Source organism: Danio rerio, chromosome 16 (assembly GCF_049306965.1).
Source record: "Danio rerio strain Tuebingen ecotype United States chromosome 16, GRCz12tu, whole genome shotgun sequence".
Lineage (NCBI taxonomy): Eukaryota > Metazoa > Chordata > Actinopteri > Cypriniformes > Danionidae > Danio > Danio rerio.
Window position 1 is genome coordinate 11,399,414 of NC_133191.1, and position 15,427 is coordinate 11,414,840.

Here is a 15,427-nt window from a genome sequence, read left to right on the forward strand (position 1 = left end):
TTCTTCATGTGTTTGTCTCTCTGCAGGAGCGGCTGTCCCTCAGAGTGCTCCACCAGTGCCTACAGGTCCACATTTCCGCTTCCCTCCATCCACTCCGTCAGAGATGCAGGTGCCCGAGGTGCTGCGTTCCCCCAGCAGTGAAGAGTTGCGCAGTCCTGGGATGTTCAATGGCCGCCGTATCGCCCGTGGATCTGTCTCCGACTGTAGTGATGGGACTTCTGTCAACTCTGAGATTGAGGACGGAAACGGAGGTGCGTCAGAGGAGAGAGTGACGGAAAGAGTGGCTGAGAGAGGAGGAGGCGGATTCCGAGGTGCCGTTCACCCTCGTCTGTCTCACGAGGCTATGTTCAGGATGTACGGTGGTCCTGGTCACACAGGTCATCGAGTGTCAGATGTTGGTGGACACAGGGTACACCCTGAGCCTCTCTCACCGTTCACAGTTTCACCTCTGCCCGGTCCAGGAGGACCAGGCCTGTTGGCACCACCTCTATCACCAGCACTCTCCATGACGCCAGGCTCTCACCTGGCCTACACACCTTCTCCTACCCTGTCCCCCATGCCTGGCTCCATCTTCTCCTTCAACCCTGAGGACATGCAGCGCTACTTGCAAGCTCACACTCAGAGCGTCTATAACTACCACCTGAGTCCTCGTGCCTTCTTTCATTACCCAAACATCATCGTTCCTCAGCCTCAGCGCCCTGATAAAGGCATGCCCGGACCCCAGGCCTGCGACCGTGGTCCTGTCGAGAGGCCCTCTGTGCTTAACAGCCATCACTCCACCTTACCACCGCCTCACGCACACCCTATTCACCACCACCTCAGCGAGGAACAGCACCACTCACCGTTTAAGTTCAAGCTCCAGCCTCCTCCGCTGGGCAGAAAACAGCGTGACGGTCAGGGTCGCCAGGGCTCGCTGTCCTCCACATCCACATCCGGTCTAGGCTCGTCGTTGTCATTTGGCAGTGACCTCAGTTCAGCCAGCGGATCAGGACTGGTGTCCAACTCCTCCTCAACTGGCTCCCTAAACAGCGCTGGGTTGCCCAAGATTAAGGTAATCAGAAATTATTTTCTTGTTATTTTTATCTTTGTGTTGCGCAATTTGATCAGTTCCTGCAGTTTTAAAAAACTGAAATTATCAGGGGCCTCATGTACGAAGACTTGCGTGGAAATCATACTAAAACATTGAGAATAATGAACAAAGAATATGCATGAGATTCGGCGTACGCAGTGTTTCATACATCTGAATTTTTTTCTGCGTACGCACATTTACAGCTTTGTGCGTATGCAGAAAAAAATTCAGATGTATGAAACACTGCGTACACCAAATCTCACGCATATTCTTTACATCCGAATGAATGTGAAACTGAGCGCAACATGCACGAGCACAAAACCCCTCCCTGCCTCCTCCCCCGTATGAATATGCTAATGACTCTACTTTAGCAAAACCCAACGAAAAAGCAATGGCAAAAGCAAGCAAGAAGAGAAACTTTGAACAGAATGTGAATTGGAGGTGCTGCTTACGGAGGTAGACCGGAGAAAAGCAGTGTTATTTGCAAGTTTGTTCTCCGGAATTAACAACAAAAGAAAAAAATAGAGTGGGAGAGTTTAGCTGAAACAGTTAACGCAGTTGGGTCTGAACATCGCACTGAGTGAATTTAAAAAGATATAGTGTGGTTTATAGGTGTAAAATGTTGCAGTACCCTTAAAAGTCTCAGTGGCGCAGCTCGTCAGACGCATGTTAACATGTTTTGACACGTTCGAGCATGAACTCGATTCGAATCCATCGTCTGATGAACTCTTTCTTCTTTTTTCCCCGCTACATATCAGATTTACTATTTATCACGAGAAAGACAAGTTGGAATCATTAATAAGTTTGTGCATCATATTTTATTTGCACATTTATTGAATGGAAATGTTTCTGATTCACGCATGCAAATTCATCTTCAGATAGTGTCTTTATAGCGATGTGCGTGCAGTAGATAGCTCAGATTACATTGGGAAAACAGGCGACCGCTGCAAATTGCGCTTTAATGTTTAGCTGGCCAACTGTATGGTATGGAAACCTTATATACCTGCTAGATGAACCCGTCCAATACAGCTGCCATTTCAAGGCTCAGACACTTTGTAGAGAGCAATTTAACACAACTGCCTCTAGGAGTCGCCAATGGAAATAAAACACACGCGCACAAAAATGTGCGTACGCCAGCCATAAAGCGGCCGTGAAGCTGCGCACATTCCCACGTTCAGTTCATCGTTAGTAAATTTAAACGTGAGCGATACTGAGCGTGAAACCTGGCGTACGCAAAGTTTTTGTGCGTACGCAGCGTTGATACATGAGGCCCCAGGTGTTTTCCTAATAACTTGCAGGATTATCGAAATAAAGTTAGCTGTTCTTTCCTTTTAAAGTATATCTTCACTAGATATGGCTCTGTTGTGTCTTTTAAAACACTTATTCCAGCATACTGAGTGGAAAAGCGGCCAGTGAAAGTCATGGCAACACCCACCTCCATTTTGACCCTACATTCCCTTTCTCTGTCTCAATATATAGGTTGAACCCATCTCTGACATCGAGTCTGAAGAGGAAGTTGAAGTGACTGACATTAGTGATGAAGAAGCTGACGAAAGGGATGAAGAGTTTGACGTTTACCCCCCACACTACCATAAACATCACCATCGTCATCACCATCATCAACACCATTATCTTCATAGCCAAAAGCACCAGCAGTCCAACGGCACTAATGCTGCTCTCCACCACGATGAGGACTTGGAGGAGGAAGAGGAGGTGTTCAAGGCTCCTGCCCCTCCACCCTTCTTCATCTCTCCAACCTCTTCAGGCAATGGTCGAAGAGGAACCCCTGTTATAAAGAGCGAACCTGTGGAGCCTGGGGACACGCAGCTGCCATCCGGCGGGCTGCCACAAACACAATCCCAATGTATTCCACTGAAGCTCCGGTTCAAAAGGCGCTGGGACCAGGACCAGCACATGGAAGAGGCGGAGGACAAGAAAGTGAAAGGAGAAGAGAGGGGGAGAGTGAGGAACGGGACTGTGGAGGAAAGTGGAGAGGCGGAGAGCCCACCTCCTCTCGCTCATCACAGAGTAAGTGCCGAGCTCCATCGAGCCACGGCACAGCTGTCACTGGAGAACAAGGACTGCTGATACGCATCCACACATGTAGACTACTGCTGATACACAACTCTACAACTGCTGATGGACCCACACTCACACGTGACTTTCTCTAGATCAATGACTGCTGATACTGACAACAGTAATACTGACACGTACGCTGCACACTTAGACTAACTGACCCTTGCTTAATCGAATCCCGCTCCCCCGCAAGCACACGTTCCAGTCCATCTCAGTGTAACGTTCATGAGGAATGAGTTCACCCATGTGCCCCAGCGACCCTCAGGAGTCATGAACTTTGACCTTTGGCACTAGAGAATATTTTATATTTTTTAGAAGAGAATATTATTTTGCAAAGTGCCTGTGAGCTATCCCTCAAAACCCCACAAGGAGAAACTAGAGATGGGCATCGGAATGACTGGTCTTTTTTTGAGGGATTTGATCTCCGTCTCCAGCATTATTCTCCTCAGTGACGGACTCTATGTGATGTGGTGGGATACGAATGCACAGAAAGTCACAAACAGACACTGTTCTAAAACCAGCCTGGTCAGAAGTCCGAACCCTCAGGGACAAAACCCCTCAACACGCACACACACTCAGACATGACGTCTTGTTCCCAGTATGAAGCGCGTGTCTGATTCGAGTGTGAAGGTGTGTTTCTGAAATCTAGCTGTGTGTTTTCTCAGGATATTTCCCTCCTTTCCTTTTCTATCCAAACCAGCTCAGCTTAAAGCTTGCTCTCTTTTTCATTGTCTTTTATTTCCCTCTGGGACCATACCTGAACCACTTTGTTTCCGTTGGGGAGGAATGACTCGAACATGCGGTTCAGAGACCATATTCTTAACTCTCTTAAACGATTGGTTCTTTGGTAGTTAGGGTTTGATTTGACAGTCTGAAGGTGATACTCTTTAGAGCAGTGGTCACCAAACTTGTTCCTGGAGGGCCGGTGTCCTGCAGATTTTAGCTCCAACCCTGATCAAACACACCTGAACAAGCTAATCAAGATCTTACTAGGTATACTAGGCAAGTTGGAGCTAAACCCTGCAGGGACACCGGCCCTCCAGGACCAGGATTGGTGACCCCTGCTTTAGAGAGTTTACAGTTGTTTAGTTCAGGGGTGTCCAAACTCGATTCTGGAGCGCCGGTGTCCTGCAAAGTTTAGTTCCAACTCCAATTAGACACACCTGATCAAGCTCTTTCTAGGTCACAGGTGTCAAATCCAGTTCCTGGAGAGCCGCAGCTCTGCACAGTTTAGTTTCAACGCTAATTAAACGCATCTGATCAACCTAATTAAGTCCTTCAGGCTTGTTTGAAACCATAGATATATACAATAGATGTCGCCTGGCCTATTGTTGTCTATTGGACGGAATGCGTCAATAGCGCCGCCATCTTGCTACAGGGTAGCGCTCCTTTGAAATGAATGCGGGACCAAGGTACAGTGGAGGACTGTGGCCATCCAAAGCCAGAGATATACACATATACACATATATCTATGATCGGGAGTTTTCCTGGATGTTAGTATGTAATTTTTTTTTCTAATTACGAAAATTATAATTTTACATCACTTTTCTACATTGATGGATCAGTGACCGCACGGGCATTCCTGACAAAAAGCTTGTGTTTGTGTGTACAGAAATGTACTATTCACCCTCCCTGTTAAATTTGATCTAATCATGTCCTGAAACACAGCTCCTCTCCTGCTTTCACTTCTCATATTGACGGAGAGAGCGATTCGTTTGTGAATGAATCCACCGAACGACTCTTTCACTAACGTTAGCCGACAATAATACAAGTTTCTGGCAGCGCAGCATCTCATTGTCATATTTCTTTTGCATTGTTTGCTGATTTTATTCAACAAAACTAGCATAAGCCGAGTGTTTAGTGCGAGTTGGAGCTGCTTTGCCGTATGGTGAATGCAGTAAGTGACTGTTATCCTCAATAACGTTACCTGATTAGCACAAAAGTTCAGAACATACAAAAACAGAAAAAACTTAACATTACCTATGAAATGTTCTGCCTTTGTGCTTTGTTTTCTTTGTTTGCTCGTTACTACACCCGTAGACAGCTCTAAAATACCGCATCTTCACGTAATAACACTGTCTTGACTAGTGCGGTTGAATGACATTTGTCCTGGGAGCACTGTACCAATGTGGCGGCGCTATTGACGCATGCTCAGGGTCCCTATGCGATATCTAGTGTATATATCTATGGTTTGAAACCTACAGGTAAGTGTGTTGAAGCAGGAATGGAACTTAACTGTGCAGGATTGTTGCTAGATTGGATATGGCTGCAGCCGGAAGTTAATGAAAATAATTTATATTATTTATTAAATTTTCAATTTATTGTATATTATTAATGCCTTCCCCCCACCCCAACCCTAAACCCAACCATCACAGTAACGTAGAAACAGTTGTTGTACCGAGTATTATTTATGCTATCTATTAAATTACCCAATAAATTGTATTTTTTTAACGCCTACCCCAAACCCAATCGTCACAGTACTGTAAAAATATCCACTATTGTTATACAGCGTCAAAAAAATGCTACTATAACTGATGTACATGTCGCACTTCCGGTTGGCTGCGAATCCAATCTAGACTTTACCACTGTGCAGAGCTGCGGCCCTCCAGGAACTGGATTTGACACCTGTGTTCTACTAAAAACTACCAGGCAGCTTGTGTTGAAGGAAGTTGGAACTAAACTATGCAGGACACCGGTCCTCCAGGACGGAGCTTGGACATTCCTGGTTTAGTCCTTTAACGTAAACTAAACCAGCATCCTTCCTTCCACACACACACACACACACACACACACACAAGCGTGTACAGTGATATTACATGGACCAGAGCTCCGTGTCTAACTATATTGGCACTTGATGATGTACCCCCTTTAAAACCAAGTGTCAATTCTGTCCTTTATTGCAGTGTTTCTCAACCACATTCCTGGAGGACCACCAGCACTGCATGTTTTGGATGTCTCCTTTGTCTGTCACACCCATTACAGGTCTTTCAGTCTCTGCTAATGAGCTGATGATCTGACTCAGGTGTGTTTGATTAAGAAGACATGGAAAATGTGCAGAGCAGGTGGTCCTCCAGGAACGTGGATGAGATTGAGAAACACTGCTTTAATCAGTATTACAAGTTACAGACCCATGTGAGATCTTAATGTTGATGGGATGGGGAGGTGGAAGAGCTTAATCCTGATCCCAAACTATTAAATACTAACTTATGGAAAGAAAGCAGAAATGGAGTCACTGTCACAGGGGTGTCCAAACTCGGTCCTGGAGGGCCGGTGTCTTGCATAGTTTAGCCTTCAACACACCTCCCTGTAAGTGACTAGTATACCTAGAAAGAGTTTGATTAGCTGGTTTAAGTGTGTTTAATTGGGGTTGGAACTAAAATATGCAGGACACCGGCTCTCCAGGACCGAGTTTGGACATACCTGCTCTATCATACTCCCATGAACACACACACACACATACATAGCCTTTTATGCCTTGTTTTAAAAGCATGTCTAAATAGGAAAAATAAAAAAGAGAGAACAGTATACACTCAATATACCTTTATATATAACGTGTTAAACTTACTACAAACAGAAAGCATAGCATTAACAGATATATCAGTTTTGGGGCGGGGGGTGAAGCGATTTCATTTTGAGGGGAAGGTATTCTCTCCTCAGGGATAATGTCGGGAAAGGGAGGAACATGTTGCTTTTCTTATCACATTAATAAAAGGTAGGCTAGAGGAGCGAAAGACTAAGCACGAAAGCTTTGCACCACAGATGATGTGGCACATTCAGATCTTTAACCAGCATGCACCTCCTCAACATCCTGTTCCTACTGCCACAACTGATCTGTGTGTATGTGTGTGTGTGTGTGTGTTTGTGTTTGACAGAGGCTGTAGGTCTCTGTGCATGTATGTCACACCACACCCAAGGCTGTAATTCTTTTGAAACCTTGCATCATGAACCTCATAAACCTGTGCACTAAAGCCCTGTGGAAGTTCAACACAGGACTCGAGACATCCAAGAGACAGTGGGGCACGAGTCGTGATATAATGGTTTTCCAGTGACAGGAAGGTATATCATGTCTGATGTACTGCAAAATTGGACTTGCAATGGTGTGACCTCCTCAAACTATTTCTAGCTGCCTTATTCCCACTGCAACCCAGATTTGATTGTTTAGGATTTTATTTCTCTTTCTTTCTTTATCAACGAGACAAGTCTTTAACTAGTGTGCACTTGTTTTAAGCCTGGCAACCCTCATAATGTAGGAGGCCGGGCTGAATTTTGATATGGGGTGAGCAGTATTGACCAGTGCAGGCTGTTAACTTTTGTTTGGGCACAACGTGAGTGCATTACTTCTATTTAGGAGGGAAGATGTTGGTTTTCCCTTAGGCTGCTCTCGTCGGTTACCCAGGATGTCGAATGATGTTTTGTTTCGTTACCCGAACTGCTCCTGTTTATCTGCTCTCTGATGTCAATGTTGCTGTTCATCCTAATTATTATTATTAGTTATTATTATTATTATTTCGTCGACATTTGTAGTCATGATAACATTGTATACAATACTGTAAGAGATCCTTTTGAGAATGTTTCCCCCCCAGCCCTGCCCTCCCACGAGCAACCCGACAGTGTGTTTAGTGTAACATTTAAAATTCTGTAAATTAACGTTTTAAAAAAAACTGTAACTGTTAATATGGGGGGTTGTTGTGGCGAGATATAGGAGGGAGGAAGGGCATTCAGTGGAGGATCAGGCTTATGATTTGTTCTCATGTCATGTAATTGTTATTTTGTAGTTACTGATTTCTTGCTCTTGTAAAAATATTTTCATCGGGGGATTGTATGATTTTAAAAGATATATTGTGTATTGTTTTATTGTGTAAAAGTCTCTATCTCTCCCACTTTCTTGGATTTTATTTCTGTGGTTTCATAATTCATAATAACAGGTTTTAATACCACGATGTAACATTTACTTCCTCCTTTATTCATTTTTTTGTGTTCTTTTTTTTTCAGAATTGTAATTAAAATGTAATCAGGGTCAATTAAACTGGTTAAAAGCCATCTGGTTTCCGCAGCTTTTCTTTAAACCACAAATGCATCCATTTTAACCCTTTAACTTTACCCCACCACGAAAAAAAATGTTTGGATTGATTTTTTCAACTCCTTATGTTACTAGTTAACACACTCAATGCATTTTTAAACGCATCCCACAATTTCTAAAATATCAGCCTCTATACCAAATGGTTGATATGTCGATTTATGGTAAAAGTGCCAGACTTTTTACATATGAAAAATATGAAGTGTAAAAAAATCTAAATAAAACATCTAAAGAAATCTAAAGAAAACATTTTTAAACACTAAATGCCATAAAATATTTCAGATTCTCATTTAACATGCTTGTTTTTTTTTTTTTTACTATGAAACCAAAATCAAGTGTAGTAGTGCAACAGAATTATGTTTTTTTTTGTTTTTTTTTTAAACCAACAATGCTGTGTGTGCGTAAACCATTATTTAAAACAGTCATTCTTTCAATGACTTTTACTGTCATTATTTAAAACAGTAAAAAGATGGTAAACCGTTTGGTAGAGCAGGCTCTCAAAGGGTTAATCATACAAGTGTTCTGGAGAGTTGAAAAGTAACACGCGTCTATAGATCTACACTAAGGCTTGTAATGTTAGCCAAAAATTATTCATATCCAATCCCATCACTTTCTTAAATCAAAAACTTTCCATTGTATCTACTTATCGATATTTGGGAATCAGTCTGAACTCTCACCTTACTTATTGTGACCATGTTCAAAATGTCTGTAAAAAGCTGAAGCAAAAACTATTTGTTTATGGGGAAAACTGTTTCAGAAACTTATCTTCATGCCATAATTTTGTCCACCTTGTCATACTGTTTTACCTGTTTGGCCACTCACAACAAATGATATCTTGGGGCCAGTAGCTAGACTGTACAATAGAGCCTATAACATCCGCAATAGACTCTGGATGAACACATCACTGCTTCGCTCTATCACTCTCAAATGCTTTATCATGTCAAAATGACATCATGAACAACAAGGATTAACTCTACTATAAAAAAATTTAAATAGTGATACCTCAGCAGCCCATTGCGCTTTGGTCACAAAGCTTAACACAAGGACTGATCGTTCCATAAGATCTGCAACAAATCGATGCCTGCCGTTACCGGCTTTTAAAAGCTGTTATAGACAGAGATCTTTCTTTTCTGTATTCACAAAAGCTTGGAAAGAGATCCCACAACATCTTAATACAATACCAACACTGAGATTTAAAAAAAAAAAAACATGCTCGTCATTTGATTGTCAACTATCGCTACTATAGCCACTGAGATAGGCCTGTCTCTCTTCATGTTGTATGTTTGGTGATTGTTTGTATTGTTCTTATGTGTTGATAGATGAGATGTTAAGTGTGTCTGTATGTTTCTATGTTCTGCAGAGCAGGAACCTGCTGAAAAACAGCATTCATGCTGAGCCAGGCCCGATTATCTTTGAATCTTTTCCTGTTTAAAAAAATTATGAAGTAATAAATAAATAAATGGTTTTCACAGTGATGGGTTGTAGCTAGAAGGGCATAAGTTGGCGGTTCATTTCGCTGTGGCGACCCCAGATTAATATAGGGACTAAGCTGAATAGAAAATAAATGAATAAATAATTGTTAACATAACAAAAACTACTACTTTAAAATGACTTGGGGAATAAAATGTTAAATAAAAAAAGTATATAAATATAATTAAATAAGTGAAATTAATAATAGAGATGTAATTAAATTAAGTAAAACTACTTGCTTTAGTTGACTTGGCACCAACTCATTTTAGATTCATCCTGTTGATTTCACATAGACTCTTTAAGACTGACCTCTGCTGTTCGAAGTGTAGAAGTACAAGCATTATCAACCATTTCAAATAATCACAGTTGATCTTTGGAGATGCGCCTGAAATCATTTTCCTCATGACCAATGCAGTGTAGTACAAATATGAAAGTACACGTAAAAGATACTGAAATTACAACAATTATTTATTGTAGTTCTATTCAAATTCATCTATTCATTTTCTTTTCGGTTTACTCCCTTTATTAATCAGGGGTCGCCACAGCAGAATGAACCGCCAACTTATCCAGCACATGTTTTACGCAGCAGATGCCCTACCAGCCGCAACCCAACACTGGGAAACATCCGTACACTCTTGCATTCACACTCATACACTATGGCCAATTTAGTTTCAATTCACCTATACCACGTTTTTGGACTGTGGGCTAAACCGGAGCACCCAGAGGAAACCGACGCGAACACAGGGAGAACATGCAAACTCCACACAGAAATGCCATCTGACCCAGCCGGGACTCAAACCTGCGACCTTCTTACTTTTGTGCAACCCAGTGCACCACCGTGACGCCCCCTAAATAAATTCTCATACAATATTCTCTAGGACCACAAATGTCATTGCATCTGTTGAAAGTTCCACAATACGTAATAAAGGGATCGTTCACCCAAAAATTAACACTTACTCTCCCTCAAGTAGCTACAAACTCTTACGAGTTAGCATTTTCTGTGAAACACAAAAGTTGAAATATGCTGGAGACCTCTAACCATTGACTTCCATCGTAGGAAAGGCAAAAATAGAAGTCAATGGTTACAGGTTTATCTTTAAACACATCTTCTTTTAAGTTCAACCGAAGAAAGTCAAACAGGTTTGGAACAAGTGATGGTTGAGTAAATAAAGACAGAGTTTTCATTTTTGGGTGAATTATTCTTTTAAGGGTGGCTGCGAATGCTGTTTCTTGTTTACTAAAGAGCAGCATGGCATTTTGGTAGCATATAGTGTTGCTGTTAAACTTTACATGTACTTACTACAGTAATAACTGTAAAACATGCGGATACAATAACCCTACACTCTCAGAGAAAAGGTACAAAATTTTACCTTTTAGGGTACAAGTGGCCCGTCACTGGGGTGGTACCCTAAAGGGTACAATTTTGTACCTTTATTTAGAGGTACAAAATTGTACCTTTTACATTTATACCATTTAAAAGACAATTTTGTACCCCCAAGGAACAAAATTGTAGACACTGAAGGTACAAAAATGTACCGTATTATATTATATAGCATTTTCAGAGTAATGACCCAGGCATTTTGATCTTTTGGTGACTGCATGCACAAATAAATAAATAAAATATTTTGTTTCACAGATGTCCATTTTTATTTAGAAATGTAGAAATACTGTTTTAGGATTTATACATTTACAGGCTACATCAAGTACTGCACTTTATAAAGTCCAAAGTATTTGTATTTAGCCAGAATACTCAGTCATAATAAATAATTTGTCTTCAACATTTTCTCTGTATTTCAGAATGAAGGCAGAGTTTCTCTATAAATTGCTTCAACAGTTCAGAAAACCAAAAATGTCAGTAGCCTCTTCCTCAACATCAGTAGATTCCTCCTCAACTTCCTCAAGTGGAGTTGTAATTTGTTGTAACACAATATGTTTATGCTTTTGGTAAACATGTAAGGCACTCATAACTGGAAAATGTTCTTTGATAGTCAATAATCATTAGGACCACATATTTTTTAGGATAAATTTAATTTGAATACATAAAAAAATTCTAAAAATATTTAATTCAGTCAATTTATTAACTTTATATTTTTAAATTATGTATTTTAGTATTAATATTAAGTATTAACACATTTAAATTAGTGTTATATGGTGTCTTGATCTTATCATGAGCTGAGGGTACAATTCTGTTCCTATGGGCAGGGGTCACCAATCTCGGTCCTGGAGGGCCGGTGTCCCTGCAGGGTTTAGCTCCAACTTGCCTCAACACACCTGCCTGGATGTTTCAAGTATACCTAGTAAGACCTTGATTAGCTTGTTCAGGTGTGTTTGATTAGGGTTGGAGCTAAAATCTGCAGGACCTCCAGGAACAAGTTTGGTGACCACTGCTATAGGGAAACAAAGTAATACCTTTAAAAGTGCCCAATTGGTCCTTTACGGTACAATTTTGTACCCAGATGTGCTATAAAACGTACAAAAATGTATCTTTCAAACCTAAATCTGGACGTTTGTACCTTTATAATTCATTTAGGTACAAAAATTGTACTGAAAAGGACCAATTTGGCACCTTTTAAGGTACATTTATATATTGTGTTCCCACTAGGGAACAAAATTGTACCCTCACTGTACCTTTTCTTCTGACAGTGTAACCCATACTCTGACTTTAACCCTAGTAAGTGTGCACACTGTAGTAGCTAATATTATAAATCTGTGTAAATGTATAAATTCACTGTACATGGAAACTGTAAAACAAAAGTTTAACATTTATCTCCATTTTTTTAACCTTGTTTCTGATTTCTTGTCATTCTTGCTATTAATTTAAATGTTTGAGAAGGTAAAAAGGAGATGTAGAGAGATGTGACCATTTTAACAGGACAGGTAAGCTGTCATTTTACCCCACCCATCAGATTATGCTATTTAAAATGTTCGGGTTCGGGTTAGGGTTTGGGGAAGTCCACATCAGCCTTTACCTTGGTTAGCTCAATCTGATAGCATCTTTCATCATCAAAATGTACCTACTTTTTACTGACAGGGTACACTTGTTCAAATTTACCCCTTAAAGTCGAGTTTGTCGGATGACCTTAATTCACGTTTCCTAGCTTTTTTTTTTATCCACCACTTGTATAACTTGTTGTAAATGAATCAATAAGCATTATTTATTTAACATGCGATACTTGTGGCATGTTATTCAGTAAGCATGAGCTCTGTCTCTGCATTCAAATCAATGTTCTTTATGAGAACTCACTGAATAAATGTTCGGTGATTCAAATGAAATGCATGATCATGTTCCTGCCTCCGGTTCATCTCATCATCCCTGTCATGTTTTGTTTTGTCACATTTTCTGTCTGTCGTCTCCCTCTACTCCTTTTATCACCTCAGTCGTTGTCTGCATTTTAGGGACTCAGAGGAGGGAATGCGGGTCCCGGTGGGACAGTGGGAGTGTGGGCTAGATTTCTGACAGCTGATTGACACAGCACTGCAAAGCCAGAAAAGAGGGGTCCTTATCATGGTGGGGGTCAGGTCAAAGGGCACGGCTCTGGGGAGGAGGAGTGCTAATGAGAGAGTACGACATTTTAAGGTACTCAAGTTCTTCAAAAGGGGTTTTAAAGCAAGACACTGCAGGTGAATAGGGTAAAAAGAAAAAGGTTTTACTATTCTTACCGGTTGATTGATTGAATTGCAAACCTATTTTGTATTACAAGTTTTCTAAAATGTTATGAGGCACTAATTTGCATACGTTTCTAGAACAAATATCTAAACATTGGTTCATGGTGCTTATTTATTTACTGACATATTAAAGTCATGTTTTTACAGAAGGGATTTAGGAAATCTCTTTTATCACTCCATACTTCAGAAAATTTGCTTACAGCCAGAATAAATGTACAGTGCTCAGCATATACAAGTGCACCCCTCACAAATCTTTTTTTAATAGGAAGTTAGACAACATTATATTTGTGCATATACATTTAGTCAGTACTGAAGCCAAATCTAAAGCTTATCTAACAAAATAAAGAGAAAAAAATAGTTAAAATTTGTGGGTTATTTTTTATTATTATTTTTTTTTCCAACATTAGCTTGAATTTAATTGTATTATTCTTATTATATTATTGTATGTTTCCCAGAGATGGGTTGTGGCTGTATTATTCAGCATTCTAAAGATCCTTGGTAATTCAAATATTATTTAAATAAATATATTTGTTTAATAAATCTGTTTTGTCTAAATGCATAAAACTATTCATTTTTCAAAATGGGGTTTAATCAGTTATGCTGAGCACTGGAAATGTTAACAATTATTTGTAAAATAAAATGTTACGTGTGCAAATATCCCTTGGTGAAAACTTTTCGAATATTGGTTTAAATAAACGTAGCATAAAGTTTGTTGTAAGCACTTCTAAAGTGGAGGTTTATGGCTCAGTTTAGGTTAATGAACTAAGCCATGAGTGTATATAAAATAATAAAAGTGCATATACAATATTTTTTTGTAATTAAAATCCAATATACAAATTGATATTACACAATAAAATAAACATTTATTATGTTTTAATATTTTTTTTTCCAAAAGAATGAAAAAACACCATATAGGACGTTCTACCAAACATGTAAATTTTTGCTTGGAAAAAATGTGACAGGGCCTGACTTAAGCCTGTCGTCTTCAAAAAAATCATACAATTGAATGATAGAAAGCATCCTAAAAAGAGATTCAAATGTATATAAAAGTGATTTCCAAGTTTAAAAATAGAAAAGCAATTAAAACAATTAATATATGTTCCTCCTTTAACATTTTTACATAAAATGTTTGTATATATGCATTTCCTGTAGTAAAATTGCATTAATAACTCTTGTTAATAACTACAATTGGAAAATGTGCATATATGTAGTTTGATAATTATGTGCCCTCTCCTCTGTTTTCTTTTTCTCCCTCTTCTCCTTTAATTTCTTTTTTTATCACTGATTTCATTCTTGTTAAGATATGTAAATTGATTGTATTGTATAAGAAAGCTGTACATGCTGGTTCTTGTTAACAAAAAAATGCATCCTTGATCACTGTCAGCTTCGAATCAGCCTTAAACGTGTCATGGCCACATTTTGTGTTAAATTTATTGCAAATGTGACAGGACTACAGAAACATGGGGACAGTTGTAAAATAGTATTTATTTGTAGAATTCATTTATAATTTCATGTTTTTAAATCAATTGATGCAAATAATATCAAATTAAACTTTAACTTTTTTCCCCTAAAGAACAGTTCTTAGCAAAGCAAAACTATTAAATCTGTGGGTTCAATTTGTAAAGTGCTTTTAATAAAGAACAAAAATCTGAATGACATATTCATTTACAGAAAAACTCACAGAAACCAACCGTCAGTCCATTTTAGACAATTTTGGGATAAAATACTTTTATGTTTTTATTTCAGGGCCAAAAGTATGTTTCTGGTACAATGTCCCCAATACAGGCCCCTAGCCAGGGGGCCTTCGGGTGGTTTGAAAGACCTACCCCCCACTGACAAAGGTTCAGAATTTCTCCTATTTTGACTGCTATATGCCATCATCAATTGTAGAAATAACCCATCGAATGTTTTAAGACCTCGCAGAATAAGACGCAAGTAAAGTCATGTTTTGATTGTTTTTCATTGAAACGGCCAAATTGTGACTGAGTAAAGTTGAATGTGCTGTCCAGCTCGTTATTTGTAAAATAAATGACTATAGGCTACATTATTTATGATATATGATGTAATAA

At 39.5% G+C, this 15,427-nt stretch overlaps 1 protein-coding gene across 8 annotated transcripts in view; it reads left to right on the forward strand.

The window, feature by feature from the left end:
• Positions 1-8,184, forward strand: part of erfl3 (Ets2 repressor factor like 3) — a 112,380-nt gene extending 104,196 nt beyond the window's left edge. The window contains exons 4-7 of one of the 8 annotated variants that reach the window (XR_012392023.1): positions 27-1,051; positions 2,549-4,001; positions 5,755-6,047; positions 6,208-8,184. Coding sequence is in view for 2 of the 8 variants with exons in the window: in XM_073925883.1 (XP_073781984.1) it covers positions 27-1,051; positions 2,549-3,157 (1,634 nt within the window). In the remaining 6 variants the exon portion in view is untranslated. Of the gene's footprint in view, positions 1-26; positions 1,052-2,548; positions 4,738-5,754 lie in introns of those variants that run through there. The other 7 variants (XR_012392022.1, XR_012392024.1, XR_012392025.1 and 4 more) reach the window with 7 other exon arrangements.
• Positions 8,185-15,427: the final 7,243 nt, after the last annotated feature.